Raw genomic sequence first — 13,437 nt, forward strand, 5'->3', positions numbered from 1 at the left:
TACTATCAAAAAATATCCAAATATTTCTACCCTGAAACAATACATTCTAAAAACCAAGAATATGTGACCTTGATTCCAATCTACCTGTTAGTGATACACGGGAGGAAGTGTATGAATTGTGCAAAGGTTAATATTCTCGTACAATAACCCAAATGGAAGAAAATTCCTTCATACAGCCTCTCTTTGGTATTAATGCTGTTACTTTCATGCACTGGAAGGGGATATTTTTTAAATTCCTTTCTCTAAAAAGAACGGAAAATTCTCATGTTATGACTTTATCATTCTCTTATTAATTCAGTACATATTTATTGTTTCTCCAAAAAGTAAGGCTTTGTACTAACACGCTATAAGGGATATAAATTAAAAGCAGATATAGATCTTGCTAATAACAGCTTATGATACAATAGAGATGAGAAGTTGGCCCATCTCAATTTCCCCTCAACTAGAAAGTAGATAAAATATCAGGGTCAATAGTTAAGCCAGAAAAGTAGACAGTTTAGTTAAGAGAAGTTTCGAAATATGCTCTTCATGACCAATAATGACAACACTAACTTTTCCCTTTTAAAAAAAGAGGGAGAAAATTCAAACTTTTCACTACTTCAACATATGCTTTTATAATTCTATAATACGTACCACTGGTAAAGGTTAGGAAGAATATAAAGTATAAGGAAATTTTTTTTGTTTTTCTTCTTCATTACTGGAAGTATTTCTATATTTTACTTAGTTGCATTCTTCATTTCTCTTAACAGAAATATTTATATGATTCTGTATTGGATACTTAGAAAAATAATACACAGGCTAAACAAAAGACAATATAATTCCATGTACTACTAAAGTCCAAGAGAACAAAACTCCGAAAATCTAGACTCTGGCAAAATTTCCCAATTTATGTCTTAATATGAGATTAGATAATATTCAACAATAGAATAATACAGTATGTACATAAATGTATTGATTATTTCTGCCATAAAAAACTAATATATAATACTGTGTAATGTTTACTAAGCACCAGGTAGTGTTCTAAGTGCTTCAAAAACACTAATTTTTAATCTTTATACAATTCAATGAAGTAGGTATTAACTTCACTTGACAGATAAGAAAACAGAGATGCAGAAAACCTAAGTAATTTGACCAAGAGTCACATAGCTGCAGAATAGCAGGCCATTCCAATTTAGCCAGTCTCTCTCCACAATCATACTCAACCACTAGAGCATCTACCTCTACTGTAAATATTATGTATCCAAAGCCCTTAATTCTAAATCAAAAGAAAGGGTCTCTATTTTATACCAAAAAGAGAGGCATTTCTAAGAGTAGAAATTTAGAAATGGTTCATTTTGTAAAGTGTTACTTGATAATTTACAATTTAAATTGAAATTCATTATGTTAAAAGCTTTTTTCTCTTTGCAAAGGCCTTTATGCAAAATTTCTTTTACATAGGGCTGATTTTATAGACACACACAGATTAAAACCTGTTTCGTGAGATATAATGACTAATATTTTGAGTGCTTCCTATTTGCCAGACACTGTCCTAAGTGCTTTACACATTACTTCTTTAAATTCTCATAATCCTATAATTATGTAGTATATGGAACTACTCTAACGTACAGGTGAGGAGACTGAGGTATGAGAAGGTTAAATAACTTGTCTAAGGCCAGACAGCAAGAGCTGGCTTTTGGACCCAGACAACAGTCTGATTCCAGAACCCACATTCTTAACAATTTTACTATGTTAATTTGTCAAGATAAGAAATTTTTAAAGAATTATTACTTTCTCCAAAAGTTCTTAATATAAACACTCAAGAAAAATAATCACGCCGAAACCGGTTTGGCTCAGTGGATAGAGCGTCGGCCTGCGGACTGAGGGGCCCCAGGTTTGATTCCGGTCAAGGGCATGTACCTGGGTTGCGGGCACATCCCCAGTGGGAGATGTGCAGGAGGCGGCTGATCGATGTTTCTCTCCCATCGATGTTTCTAACTCTCTATCTCTCTCCCTTCCTCTCTGTAAAAAATCAATAAAATATATTTTAAAAAAAAAGAAAGAAAAATAATCACTTATAATTTAACCAAGGTATTAAGTGTTTTTCCTTTTAACCATAAGTGAGAAGCACAGTGGAACATTAATTTTTACACATACTACTGTTTTGTTTTTCTTAAATTTATATTATCAAAATTGTTACCAAGCTCACAAACTTCAGAGAAATGTATAATGAGCAAATCATTTCAAACACTGGAAGTATTTAATTCTGGTTTGACTCTAGAAGACCACAATCTATTGGTCTTTCAGTGGGTACATAGAAAACAGGCTAGAACATAGAGACAAAATATAAGGGAGAAAAGGGGTAAAATGCTATTTAACGTATGGGATTTTGTGATAATATACAAATACATATGGTTAAGACAGATCATCTGAAGCAAATATGTATATTAACAAATAATTATAACAAGAAATATATAATCATTTGTTAGCGTATCGGCATGGGAGTACAGCATCGAGAATCATAAAGATTACCCAAAAAAGTGGAGGAAGGCTTCACAGAGAAGGCATTTATTTTTTGTTAACAGGTAACTGTTTTCATAAAAACTGTTTTCATAAAAAAAAATATAATTTGGGAAATTCATACTTAATTCCTTAATGATGAATTTACCAGTCAAAAGAGTCTGGTGCTTACTTTTAAATCTCTAAAAATCATGACAAATTAAAATTAGCTTTTAAAAATAGGTAGATTGCCCTAACCGGTTTGGCTCAGTGGACAGAGCATTGGCCTGCAGACTGACAGGTCCCAGGTTTGATTCCAGTCAAGGGCATGTATCTTGGTTGCGGGCACATCCCCAGTGGGAGGTGTGCAGGAGGCAGCTGATCGATGTTTCTCTCTCAACGATGTTTCTAACTCTCTCTCCCTTCCTCTCTGTAAAAAATCAATAAAATATGTATTTTTTTTAAAATAGGTAGATCATGCCCTAGCCAGTTTGGCTCAATGGATAGAGCATCGACCTGCAGACGAAAGGGTCCCAGGTTCGATTCTGGTCAAGGGCACATGCCCGGGTTGAAGGCTTGATCTCCAGTGGGGAACGTGCAGAAGGCAGCTAATCAACGATTCTCTCTTATCATTGATGTTTCCATCTCTCTCTCCCTATTCCTTCCTCTCTGAAATTAATAAAAATATTTTTAAAAATAAAAATAAAAACAGGTAGATCACATAACAATGAAAATGTAACTTATAGCAAAATTAAATACAGTAACAATTTAGAATGACCTATTAAGTTGCTCATTTCTTTGATTTCATTTAGCATTGATCTGACTCACTGTGGAAGGTTACATTCGTACAAGTTTACACAGTTTAATGATTAACTATAGTCACCTGCCAACCTTATGTGGCAAACAGTGGTATATATAGAGTTCAGAAATCTAGGTCTGCTTGGAAGAGAAAACTTGTCCCAAATTGCTTGAAATTGACTAATTAAGATAAAATGTACACAATTAAGCTCTTTCTTTTTATTATTCCTCTAGTTATCTCTTCCAGAATTGACCAAGACTATTATTCACCATTTGATTCTATATCTCCACAGCCAAAATCAAGATTTGCTATGTTAGATGATGTAAAAATTTTAGCCAATGGCCTTCTTCAATTAGGGCATGGTCTTAAAGACTTTGTCCATAAGACTAAGGGCCAAATTAATGACATATTTGAAAAACTCAACATATTTGATCAGTCTTTCTACGATCTATCACTGCAAACTAACGAAATAAAAGAAGAAGAAAAGAAACTTAGAACAACTACATCCAAACTACAAGTCAAAAATGAAGAAGTGAAGAATATGTCACTTGAACTCAACTCAAAACTTGAAAACGTCCTAGAAGAAAAAATTCTACTTCAACAAAAAGTGAGGTATTTGGAAGAGCAATTAACCAATTTAATTAAAAATCAACCTGAAATTCAGGAACACCCAGAGGTAACATCACTTAAAGTAAGTAGAAACCAAAAACTGTTCATGATTATGTTTAAATGAGGATTGTTTAAAAAAATATTTAAGATAAGCTACTTTAAATACTTTGTTGCACAATTGAAATACTGTATTTTTTTTTTAAGAAAAAAAGCCTCCAGGAAATAAAATTTTCCATTATAATTTTCAGTTAGTTTTTGTTTCCCTAACATTAAATATGAAAATGAAAATTATAACTTTACAGTTAAATAATAAAATATGGAACACAATATTGCACATTATTGGAGTCAAGAAAAATGTTAAAGGAATCTAACTTGAAACTATTCTTCCATGTTTAAAATAAATACAAGTAATACAGTAAATGGTAAAGATTTATTTCTATTAAAATACAGGGTTTGGGGGGTTTGTTTTGTTTTTTATTTTTATTTAATTGAAGTAGTTTAAAGTTCAGGAAATCAGATTTTAGAGATGGTACATTTACAAAAAACATTTTAAAAAGTATGTACTATTTGAAAGAAGCACACAAGAGTAAAATAATTACCTATATTCATTTTTCTAATCTATTAGCTTTAAAAATTAGACTGTGATAGTGTTATAATAAATAAAAAAATTTAACAAAAATGAAAAAAGAAACTTCTAACCAACCTATAACCTATGTCCAGACTTTTGTAGAACAGCAAGATAACAGCATCAAAGACCTTCTCCAGACTGTGGAAGAGCAATATAGACAATTAAACCAACAGCATAGTCAAATAAAAGAAATAGAAAATCAGGTAAGTCGATATTTTAATGTCCAATCTTTTACATAAACTTTAGGTTTATGAAAACACTGAATCCTAAAATTACTTTAAATAATTATAGCTGAAGAGTGAGTAAAAGGATCACATCAGCATAATCGTTAAGCTTGCAGGCTCTGAAGCTGATAAACTTACCAGGGTTTGAATCTTGGGTCTAAAACTTTTGTGTGACCTTCAATAAATTACTTAACCCCTTTGTCTCTCACTTTCCTCACTCTATGGAGATAGTAATAAGAAAATATCTTATAGGATTGTTATGAGAAAAAAGGATTGATTCATGTAAAGTATGTCCTCAATATAACAGCCAAAGCGATTATTAAAATTTAAATTAGATCATGCCTCTCTGTTCAAAATCCTACAATGGCTTCTTGCCTCACTCACAGGCCTGTAAGACCCCAGATGAGCCTTTACTATGTCACTGACTTCACGTCTTCTACTCTACTCATATAAGCCTCTTCACTGTTACCGAAAGACTTCAAACATGCTGCCATCTCAGGGCCTCTGCCTTGCTGTTCCCCGCCTGGAGAGCTCTTCTCCCTGGTTCTGCAAGGCCCACTCTCATTTCCTTTGGGCCTTTTCAAATACAGAATTCTCAATGAAGTCTTCTCGGGTCACTTAAAAACTAGAATCCCCTACTCCCATCCTTGAAACCTGCTACCTCCTTCATGACTCTTTTTTTCCTTAGCACCTACCTCTATTTAACATAATATACTTTTTAGTTATTTATTTTGTCTGTCCCTGCACTAGTATGTAAGCTCCATGAGTACAGGAATCTTCTTCCATTTTTAAAACTGCTGTTGCCTCAGAATATAGCACACTGTCTGACACTTACTAGGCATTTAATAAACATATGTTGAATTAATAAAGGTAATGACATAGCACAAAAAAAGTCATTAAAAACTTACTCTTATTAGAAACTGTGTACTTGATAATTAAGTTTAATTCCCAACAATAAAATTAATCTACAATGTAGACAACTGGCTAGGTAAGAAAAATACCTATTTAGAATAAAGCTGTCAGAATCTAAGCATTCCAATATATAATACCACTAGAGGCCCAGTGCACGGATTCGTGCATTGGTGGGGTCCCTCGGCCTGGCCTGCAGGGATCGGGCCGAGACCGACTCTCCAACATTCCCAGAGGGGTCCCGGGTTGGGAGAGGGCACAAGCCAGGCCGAGGAACGCCACCGGTGCATGATCGGGGCTGGTAAGGGACCGCAGGAGGGCTCCAGGGCATGTCCGGACCGTCTCGCACAGTACCGATCAGACGGACCCCAGCAGCAAGCTAACCTACTGGTCAGAGCATCTGTCCCCTGGTGGTCAGTGCACATCATAACGACTGGTCGAACAGTCAGACACTTAGCATATTTGGCTTCTATTATATAGGATAGTTTGAAATATTAATTAATAAACACTATTAAACAGTCATTCAAGAGGGTTCAAAAAATAACAGACTTAGAGAAATGGATTAAAAAATAGTTGCCAAGAATTATAGAACAAATATTATTACCAATTTCCAGTAAACCAACATATCATTATATGTTTCAGTAATTATGTGACATTAATTTTAGTAGGTTATTTTTGCTAATTTATGAATCATAACTTGGTAGGTTATTTTTTGAAAATTTTCTTTGACAAGTAGTTTTGATTTCCATAATTTCATTCTTATTTTGTTATTTTTCTAAATTATTTTTCCTATATCTTTTATTATGATTAAATGAACCTCTTGACATAAAAAAAAACTAACACTAGTAAAAGAAAATATTATATACATACTCTGCTTTTCTCAGACAATCAATAAGAAGAGTTTTCAGCTCTTCTGCAAACCTAGCACACATTAAATAAGTTGTTATTGCTAAACTCACAGGACAATAAAATATTGAAAATATTGAAAGTAAATAAATAAGCCTGCCAATCTGTTACCTTTACAGATATGTTTACATGTCAAAAACTATCAGAAAGCAGCCTTGTTTGAATTATATGCTATGTCTTAAAGGCAGGGCTGAGAAACAATAAAATCTGCAACTGAGAATTAATAAATTTATAATCTGCCTTGCTATTGATTACAACATATATTCTATTCAGATAAATAAACAGAACATATTAAAATATTTATGCAAAGTCTCTGCCTTTGGTCTTGATGTCTCTTTGCCTTGCTCTTTCTGTATTTTTTAACTCCTTAAAAAATGTGCCTGATGAATGATTTTTAGAACAGATCTGTATAATCTGTATAGCATCGTTTATCCCTCTTAAAAATCAAAAGCAAAGCCTGACGGGTGTGGTTTAGTGGTTGAGTGTCAACCAATGAACCAGGAGATCACAGTTCAATGCCTGGTCAGAGCACATGCCGGGGTTGCAGGGTCCACCCCCAGTGGTGGGGAGAGGTACAGGAGGCAGCTGATTTAATGATTCTCATCATTGATGTTTATATCTCTTCTCCTTCTCCCTCTCTCTAAAATCAATAAAATATATTTTTAAAAAACCAAAAGCAATAACACATTATGAATTAAAAGATACATGCAAGCTGTACTTTTAATATCCTCACTCAGATTCCCCTAACTATATATTCAGTATCATTTTTTTAAAAGTACATTTATATTCTTTTATCAGTTAAGAAGAACTGGTATTCAAGAATCCACAGAAAATTCTCTTTCTTCAAAACCAAGAGCACCCAGAACTACTCCCTCTCTTCACTTAAATGAAACAAAAAATGTACAACATGATGGTAAGATAATTTGGTTTCCTTCCTGAAGCTATTATCAAATTCTTCTTCCATCACAAAATCTCTATTCTCAGGGCCTGTTCTAGACTAAAAGAGAGTAAAGAGACAAGGCTACCCAATACAATGTCAACCTAAATTGGATCCTGATGTTTTAGTCTTTTTAACCCTATAAAATACATTCTTAAAATAATCAGAGATATATGAATATAGACTTGATATTAGATAATATGGAATTATTAATTTTCTTAGATGTAATAGTGGTATTATAGTCATGTAAAAGAATAATCTCATGGTAACTATTTTGGCATTCTTTGCATAACATGCTATCTAATAAAAATGCTTAGCATAAAGTACTTCTTCAGTAATACATTAATTTCAGTAATACATTACTGAAGAAGGCTCAAGGCTACATTCACTATAAATCCATAAAATGTCAAGATCTCAAGCTCTAAAGATATTGTTCTTATTACTGTATCTTATGTAGTAACATTTTGTTGATTCTAGACATTCCTGCAGATTGTACCACCATTTATAACAAAGGTGAACATACAAGTGGCATCTATTCCATTAGACCCAGCGACTCTCAAGTTTTTAATGTCTACTGTGATGTTAAATCAGGTAAAACTAGCCTACAAAGAAAACAGACAGTAGTTAGTTCACGTTACTTACTACCTATTAGTAATACTGATCCTGTCATTTTTATTCTAAATATATATCAAATGAAATATATATAACCTGAGTAATAGTTATATAGATCTAATACTTATATCTGTTTTTTTAATACAGGTACTTATGCATATATTAAATATTTTCCAAAAAATAATCTAAAATGACTATTGTCAATAAGTTTAAGACAAACTCATTAGTTATCCTTTACTTAATATCTTTACCATAATAAATTAATAAAGTAATTGCAGTAATAATTATCTTACACAGCCACCAATCAAAACCAAACCAAGTAAAAGTCTTTTGTTAAATCTATCAGCATCAATCTACTAAAAATGCACTGTTGTTCACTGTATTCAGGTAGTTCCTGGACATTAATTCAACACCGAATAGATGGATCACAAAACTTCAATGAAACTTGGGAAAACTACAAATATGGTTTTGGGCGGCTTGATGGTAAGGTGACTTCATATTCATTCATTTACTTGTTAAAAATATTTATTTATTATAGGCTGGGCATTAGGAATGTAACAATGAATGAGAACAGTCCAAGCCTTCATAGGACTTAACAGTTACACATTCGTTAGTAATTACACTTATTATGTATTTATTTAAATTATACTACTCAAAACTAGATGTCTGCTCTTAAGTATACTTATCATGATTTAATTTGATGGCTTCTAATAATCATAATTACTAAAAAACAATTATAATTAAATGCTATATATTTTGATACATGGTAAATGCTATGAATGACGAAGAAAACCATCCTTATCACTAGTCACTCTACTTTCTTATTAACATCTTAGATATCAATTATTGGAGGATGTAAGAGGTGAAGCTGTCAGATGTACAGTATAAACCGTTTATATTTCAATTATTTAAATAATATAAATGTATACTATAAGATGTGTTTAAAATAAATTAGTTCTCCAAAAGTATTATACTTTGATCACAGAATAAAATTAGTAAATAAGATAAAAAATAAAATTAGTAAAATAAGAAGAGGTTTACATGTTATAGAATCCATGAATGATGTACAAACATTTATAAAATGGAAAATATTCATCATTTTATCAAATTTTTAAACACTCAATACTATTTGAGCATTAAAAACCTTTTTGCATTCAAACTACCAGTTAAATCCTTAACTAAAAGGTATATTCAGTAATGTTTTGTAGCTTCAAATCTTCTACTAGTATGAATGAATCAACCCCAAAATAAAAGGCTGACAGTTAATTTCAAAGTACTCATTTATTTTGGAAAGAAGATAAGCCACTTATAATGCATTCCAAAGTTTATACATGAATAAGTGCCCAATATATGGCTCTGTTCATATCTTTAAATTAGGTTTTCTTATATTAACTCACTGGAAGCACATAGGAAATCAGTTTTGGTACCAAATTTCTATTTCTCAAGTATGCCATTTTCCATCCATTGGTGGTAGTTGTTATTTGCTTGGTGTTGAAAAAGCCAACTTTTCCTTGCTTCCTGGTTTCTAGCTATAGCAAAATTGATTGAACACTGTTGACAGTAATCTTAATGTTTAGCCTGTCTTTATCAGCCTTCCCATTAAATTATGTTTGAGATTTTAAAAAAAGAAAGTAAGCTAGTTGTAGTTGCAATTCTTAAAAAGAGCTCTCTTAGTAATTCAATATCAACAGAAAATTTTGACATTTTCCTTAAATATTTTAATAAAAAGGGTTGTGATTTTTAAAAACATCTATCTGTATTTATGTTATATTTTAATTCCAAATAAAAATATTTTTTTCAATTACAGAGAAAAGTTATTAAAATTATACTCTTTAAATTTAAATGTTTTTAAATTTTTATTTTCTTCTTTTTCTACAAACAACAACAACAACATATATATCAAGCAATTGTCAAAGGCCAAGATTATATCTAAGAAAAATGACTTATCATCCAGGTCTCTGGAAATACTTAACAAATCTCTTCATAGTATATGGTATTAATAAACAGTTGATAGTAAAGCCAGTACTGATAATATTTTACTGATGATCAGACCTAAAAATGTCTATAATAGCCTAATATGTTTAACCCATGAACTGTGGTTCACAATATCCATTTGAGAAAAAATAATCAGACTTAGGCAAGCCTGTAATATTTTTAACATTTTTGTACATGTAACGATCTTCAATAAAATTGTTTCAAAAAGAAATATTTTAAGAGACTCTAAAATAACTAAGGAATTTGAGACTAAAACAACTTATTTATTTACACTAGTAAAAACTTTCTCAAAAAAAAAAGTCATTGCCTTATCTGCAGTTAACAATCCACAGATTTTTACCACTTTTCTTTTCAGGAGAATTTTGGTTGGGTCTAGAGAAGATATACTCCATAGTAAAGCAATCTAATTACATTTTACGAATTGAACTAGAAGATTGGAAAGGCACCAAGCATTATATTGAATATTCTTTTCACTTGGGAAATCATGAAACCAACTATAAACTACACCTAGTTGAGATTACTGGCAATGTACCCAGTACACTCCTGGTAAACAAAGATTTGGTGTTTTCTACTTGGGATCACAGAGCAAAAGGACACTTCAATTGTCCAGGAAGTTATTCAGGTATCTTTTCCTAATATCAATACTTTGTTTTTCTATGTTCACACTATCTTCCTAAAGTATCTACAATGCCAACTCTTTAAAAACTGAATCCCAAATAATCACTTTTCTACAGGTAAAACATATCTTAATATGTGTTAATGTAAGTATTATTAGCACATATAACATCTTAATTTAAGTATCATATTAAGTGTTATATTAAGTGCTAACTCAACTTGTGTGTTTTTTACCTTTAACCTTGCTCAGATATTTTATTTTTGGTGGAGTATATGAGTCTTGTACAGATTATCCTATATAATGAAAGGGTAATATGCAAATCGACCAAATGGTGGAACGACCGGTTGCTATGGCACGCACTGACCATCAGGGGACAGACGCTCAACACAGGAGCTGCCCCCTGGTGGTCAGTGCGCGCCTACAGAGGGAGCGCCACTCAGCCACAAGCTGGGCTATCAGCTGGCAAGTGCAGTGTCAGTGGCGGGAGCCTCTCCCGCCTCCATGGAGCACCAAGGATGTCCGACTGCCGACTTAGGCCCACTCCCATTGGGGAACGGGCCTAAGCCGGCAGTCGGACATCGCGCAAGGGCTCCCGGACTGCTAAAGGGCGCAGGCTGGGCTGATGGACACGCCCCCCCGAGTGCACGAATGTTGTGCACCAGGCCTCTAGTTTATAAAGATACATGCATACAACACTGTCATATTTATAAGAAATAAAAATATACTTCATGTGGAAATACAGTAACAATAACTACATATGAGTTTCTATCCATTCAATTGCATATCTATCTTCTTTAGGAGGCTGGTGGTGGCATGATGTATGTGAAGAAAACAACCTAAATGGTAAATATAACAAGCCAAGAGCAAAAACTAAGCCAGAGAGGAGAAGAGGAATATGTTGGAAGTCTCAAAATGGAAGGTTATACTCCATCAAATCAACCAAAATGTTGATCCATCCAAAAGATTCATGAAGCTCTGACTGAACTAAGGCAAATTAAAAAGCCAATAAATTAAACATTAAAATCACCCCAAGTTACTGTGGTTTAATAATCTGGTATTAAATAGAAGGCTTTAGAAAAAATTATTCTAAAGCCACTGTTGATTTAAGATTAAACATATTATCACATCACCTAAAAGAATACCACTTACCTTCTTAATCAAATTCTCATATCATTTATTCATTTATTTTGTGATATGGAAATCAATTTTAATTAATGGGTAAATTTTTAAACCAGCTAGGGCTTAAATAACTTTTTAAAATAAAAGCTTACATAGAGACTTTTATTTTAAAAGTCATCATGTGGGCTACTTTCACAACCTCCTCAGTTAAAAAAGACTAGTTTCCTTGTTAAAATTCTAAGCTTGAATAAGTATAAAAAACTATAAGTATATAGTTTTTAAATACTGTAATACGTACTATTTAATTCAAAACTAAAATTCACTCAATTCATAGTACATGTAAAAATCTATAATATGAATTTTTAAACTGATGCTTCGCCCTAACTGGTTTGGCTCAGTGGATAGAGCGTCGGGCTGTGGACTCAAGGGTCCTAGGTTCGATTCCAGCCAAGGACATGTACCTTGGTTGCGGGCATATCCCCAGTAGGGGGTGTGCAGGAGGCAGCTGATTGATGTTTCTCTCTCATCGATGTTTCTAACTCTCTATCCCTCTCCTTTCTACTCTGTAAAAAATCAATAAAATATTTTTTAAAAAAACAAAAAACCTTTAAACTGATGCTTCATTTTGCTACAAAAGAATTTGGAATATTTAAATGTTTGGTATGCTTTATTTATGAAGTGGTATGAAATACTGTATTGAAATAGGTGCACTGTCTTAAATTCAGTAGTTCATGATTACTAAGTCATACTGAGTTTAATATAGGTGCCACTGTACCTTAACATATATTATCTAACTTATCTATAATATATACATTTTATTATATATATATATATTTTTTAATTGATTTGAGAGGAAGGGAGACGGAGAGAGAGAGAGAAACATCAATGATGAGAGAGAATCATTGATTGGCTGCCTTCTGTACGCTCCACACCAGGGATCAAGCCCAAAACTGGGGCATATGCCCTGACCAGGAATTGAATGGTGACCTCCTGGATCACAGGTCAACGCTCAACTACCGAGCCGTGCCAACCGGGCTAGTGTATACATTTTATATACTTTAAAAATACTGTGAAAACAAAACATTTTAAGGTATCATATCATAATATAATAAGACTGAATGTATTTGTTCCCTGGCCAGTTTGGTTCATTGGTTGGGCATCATCCATGCACCAAGAGGTTCCGGGCTTAATTCCTAGTCAGGGCACATGCCTAGTTTGCAGGCTTGATCCCAGTAGGGGGCATGTAGGAGGCAACCGATCAATGTTTCTCTCTCTCTCTCTCTCTCTCTCTCTCTCTCTCTCTCTCTCTCTCTCTCTCCCCCCCTCCCCCTCCCCCTTCCCATATCTCTAAACATCAATAAAAATATTTTTTAAGCCGAAACCGGTTTGGCTCAGTGGATAGAGCGTCGGCCTGCGGACTGAAAGGTCCCAGGTTCGATTCCGGTCAAGGGCATGTACCTGGGTTGCGGGCATATCCCCAGTAGGGGATGTGCAGGAGGCAGCTGATCGATGTTTCTCTCTCATCGATATTTCTAACTCTCTATCTCTCTCCCTTCCTCTCTGTAAAAAATCAATAAAATATATTTTTAAAAAAAAAAAATAAAAAAA

General features: G+C 33.2%; 2 protein-coding genes across 12 annotated transcripts in view; one reads left to right on the forward strand and one right to left on the reverse strand.

Moving 5' to 3' along the window:
* DOCK7 (dedicator of cytokinesis 7) overlaps window positions 1-13,437 on the reverse strand; it is a 186,164-nt gene that overhangs the window by 105,355 nt on the left and 67,372 nt on the right. The window contains exon 15 of one of the 11 annotated variants that reach the window (XM_036352870.1): window positions 4,587-4,649. The exons of the other annotated variants lie outside the window; for them this stretch is intronic. Within the exon in view, the coding sequence (XP_036208763.1) occupies window positions 4,587-4,649 (63 nt within the window). The remainder of the gene's footprint in view (window positions 1-4,586; window positions 4,650-13,437) is intronic. 11 annotated transcript variants of the gene reach the window in all.
* Window positions 3,468-11,739, forward strand: ANGPTL3 (angiopoietin like 3). The gene is made up of 7 exons (XM_036352925.1): window positions 3,468-3,965; window positions 4,604-4,714; window positions 7,349-7,463; window positions 7,965-8,078; window positions 8,487-8,582; window positions 10,450-10,716; window positions 11,509-11,739. Exons 1-7 carry the CDS (start codon window positions 3,468-3,470, stop codon window positions 11,679-11,681), a joined length of 1,374 nt encoding a protein of 457 aa, XP_036208818.1. The 3' UTR covers window positions 11,682-11,739.

This window comes from Myotis myotis, unplaced genomic scaffold (assembly GCF_014108235.1).
Source record: "Myotis myotis isolate mMyoMyo1 unplaced genomic scaffold, mMyoMyo1.p scaffold_m19_p_2, whole genome shotgun sequence".
NCBI classification, from domain to species: domain Eukaryota; kingdom Metazoa; phylum Chordata; class Mammalia; order Chiroptera; family Vespertilionidae; genus Myotis; species Myotis myotis.

What these genes read in the sequence shown, in the direction of transcription:
- ANGPTL3 (XM_036352925.1), top strand. Translation starts at nt 3,468, where the DNA reads ATGTACACAATTAAGCTCTTTCTTTTTATTATTCCTCTAGTTATCTCT. An exon ending in CAGAGGTAACATCACTTAAA is followed by an intron (nt 3,966 to 4,603) that starts GTAAGTAGAAAC and finishes ACCTATGTCCAG; the next exon opens with ACTTTTGTAGAACAGCAAGA. An exon ending in TAAAAGAAATAGAAAATCAG is followed by an intron (nt 4,715 to 7,348) that starts GTAAGTCGATAT and finishes TTCTTTTATCAG; the next exon opens with TTAAGAAGAACTGGTATTCA.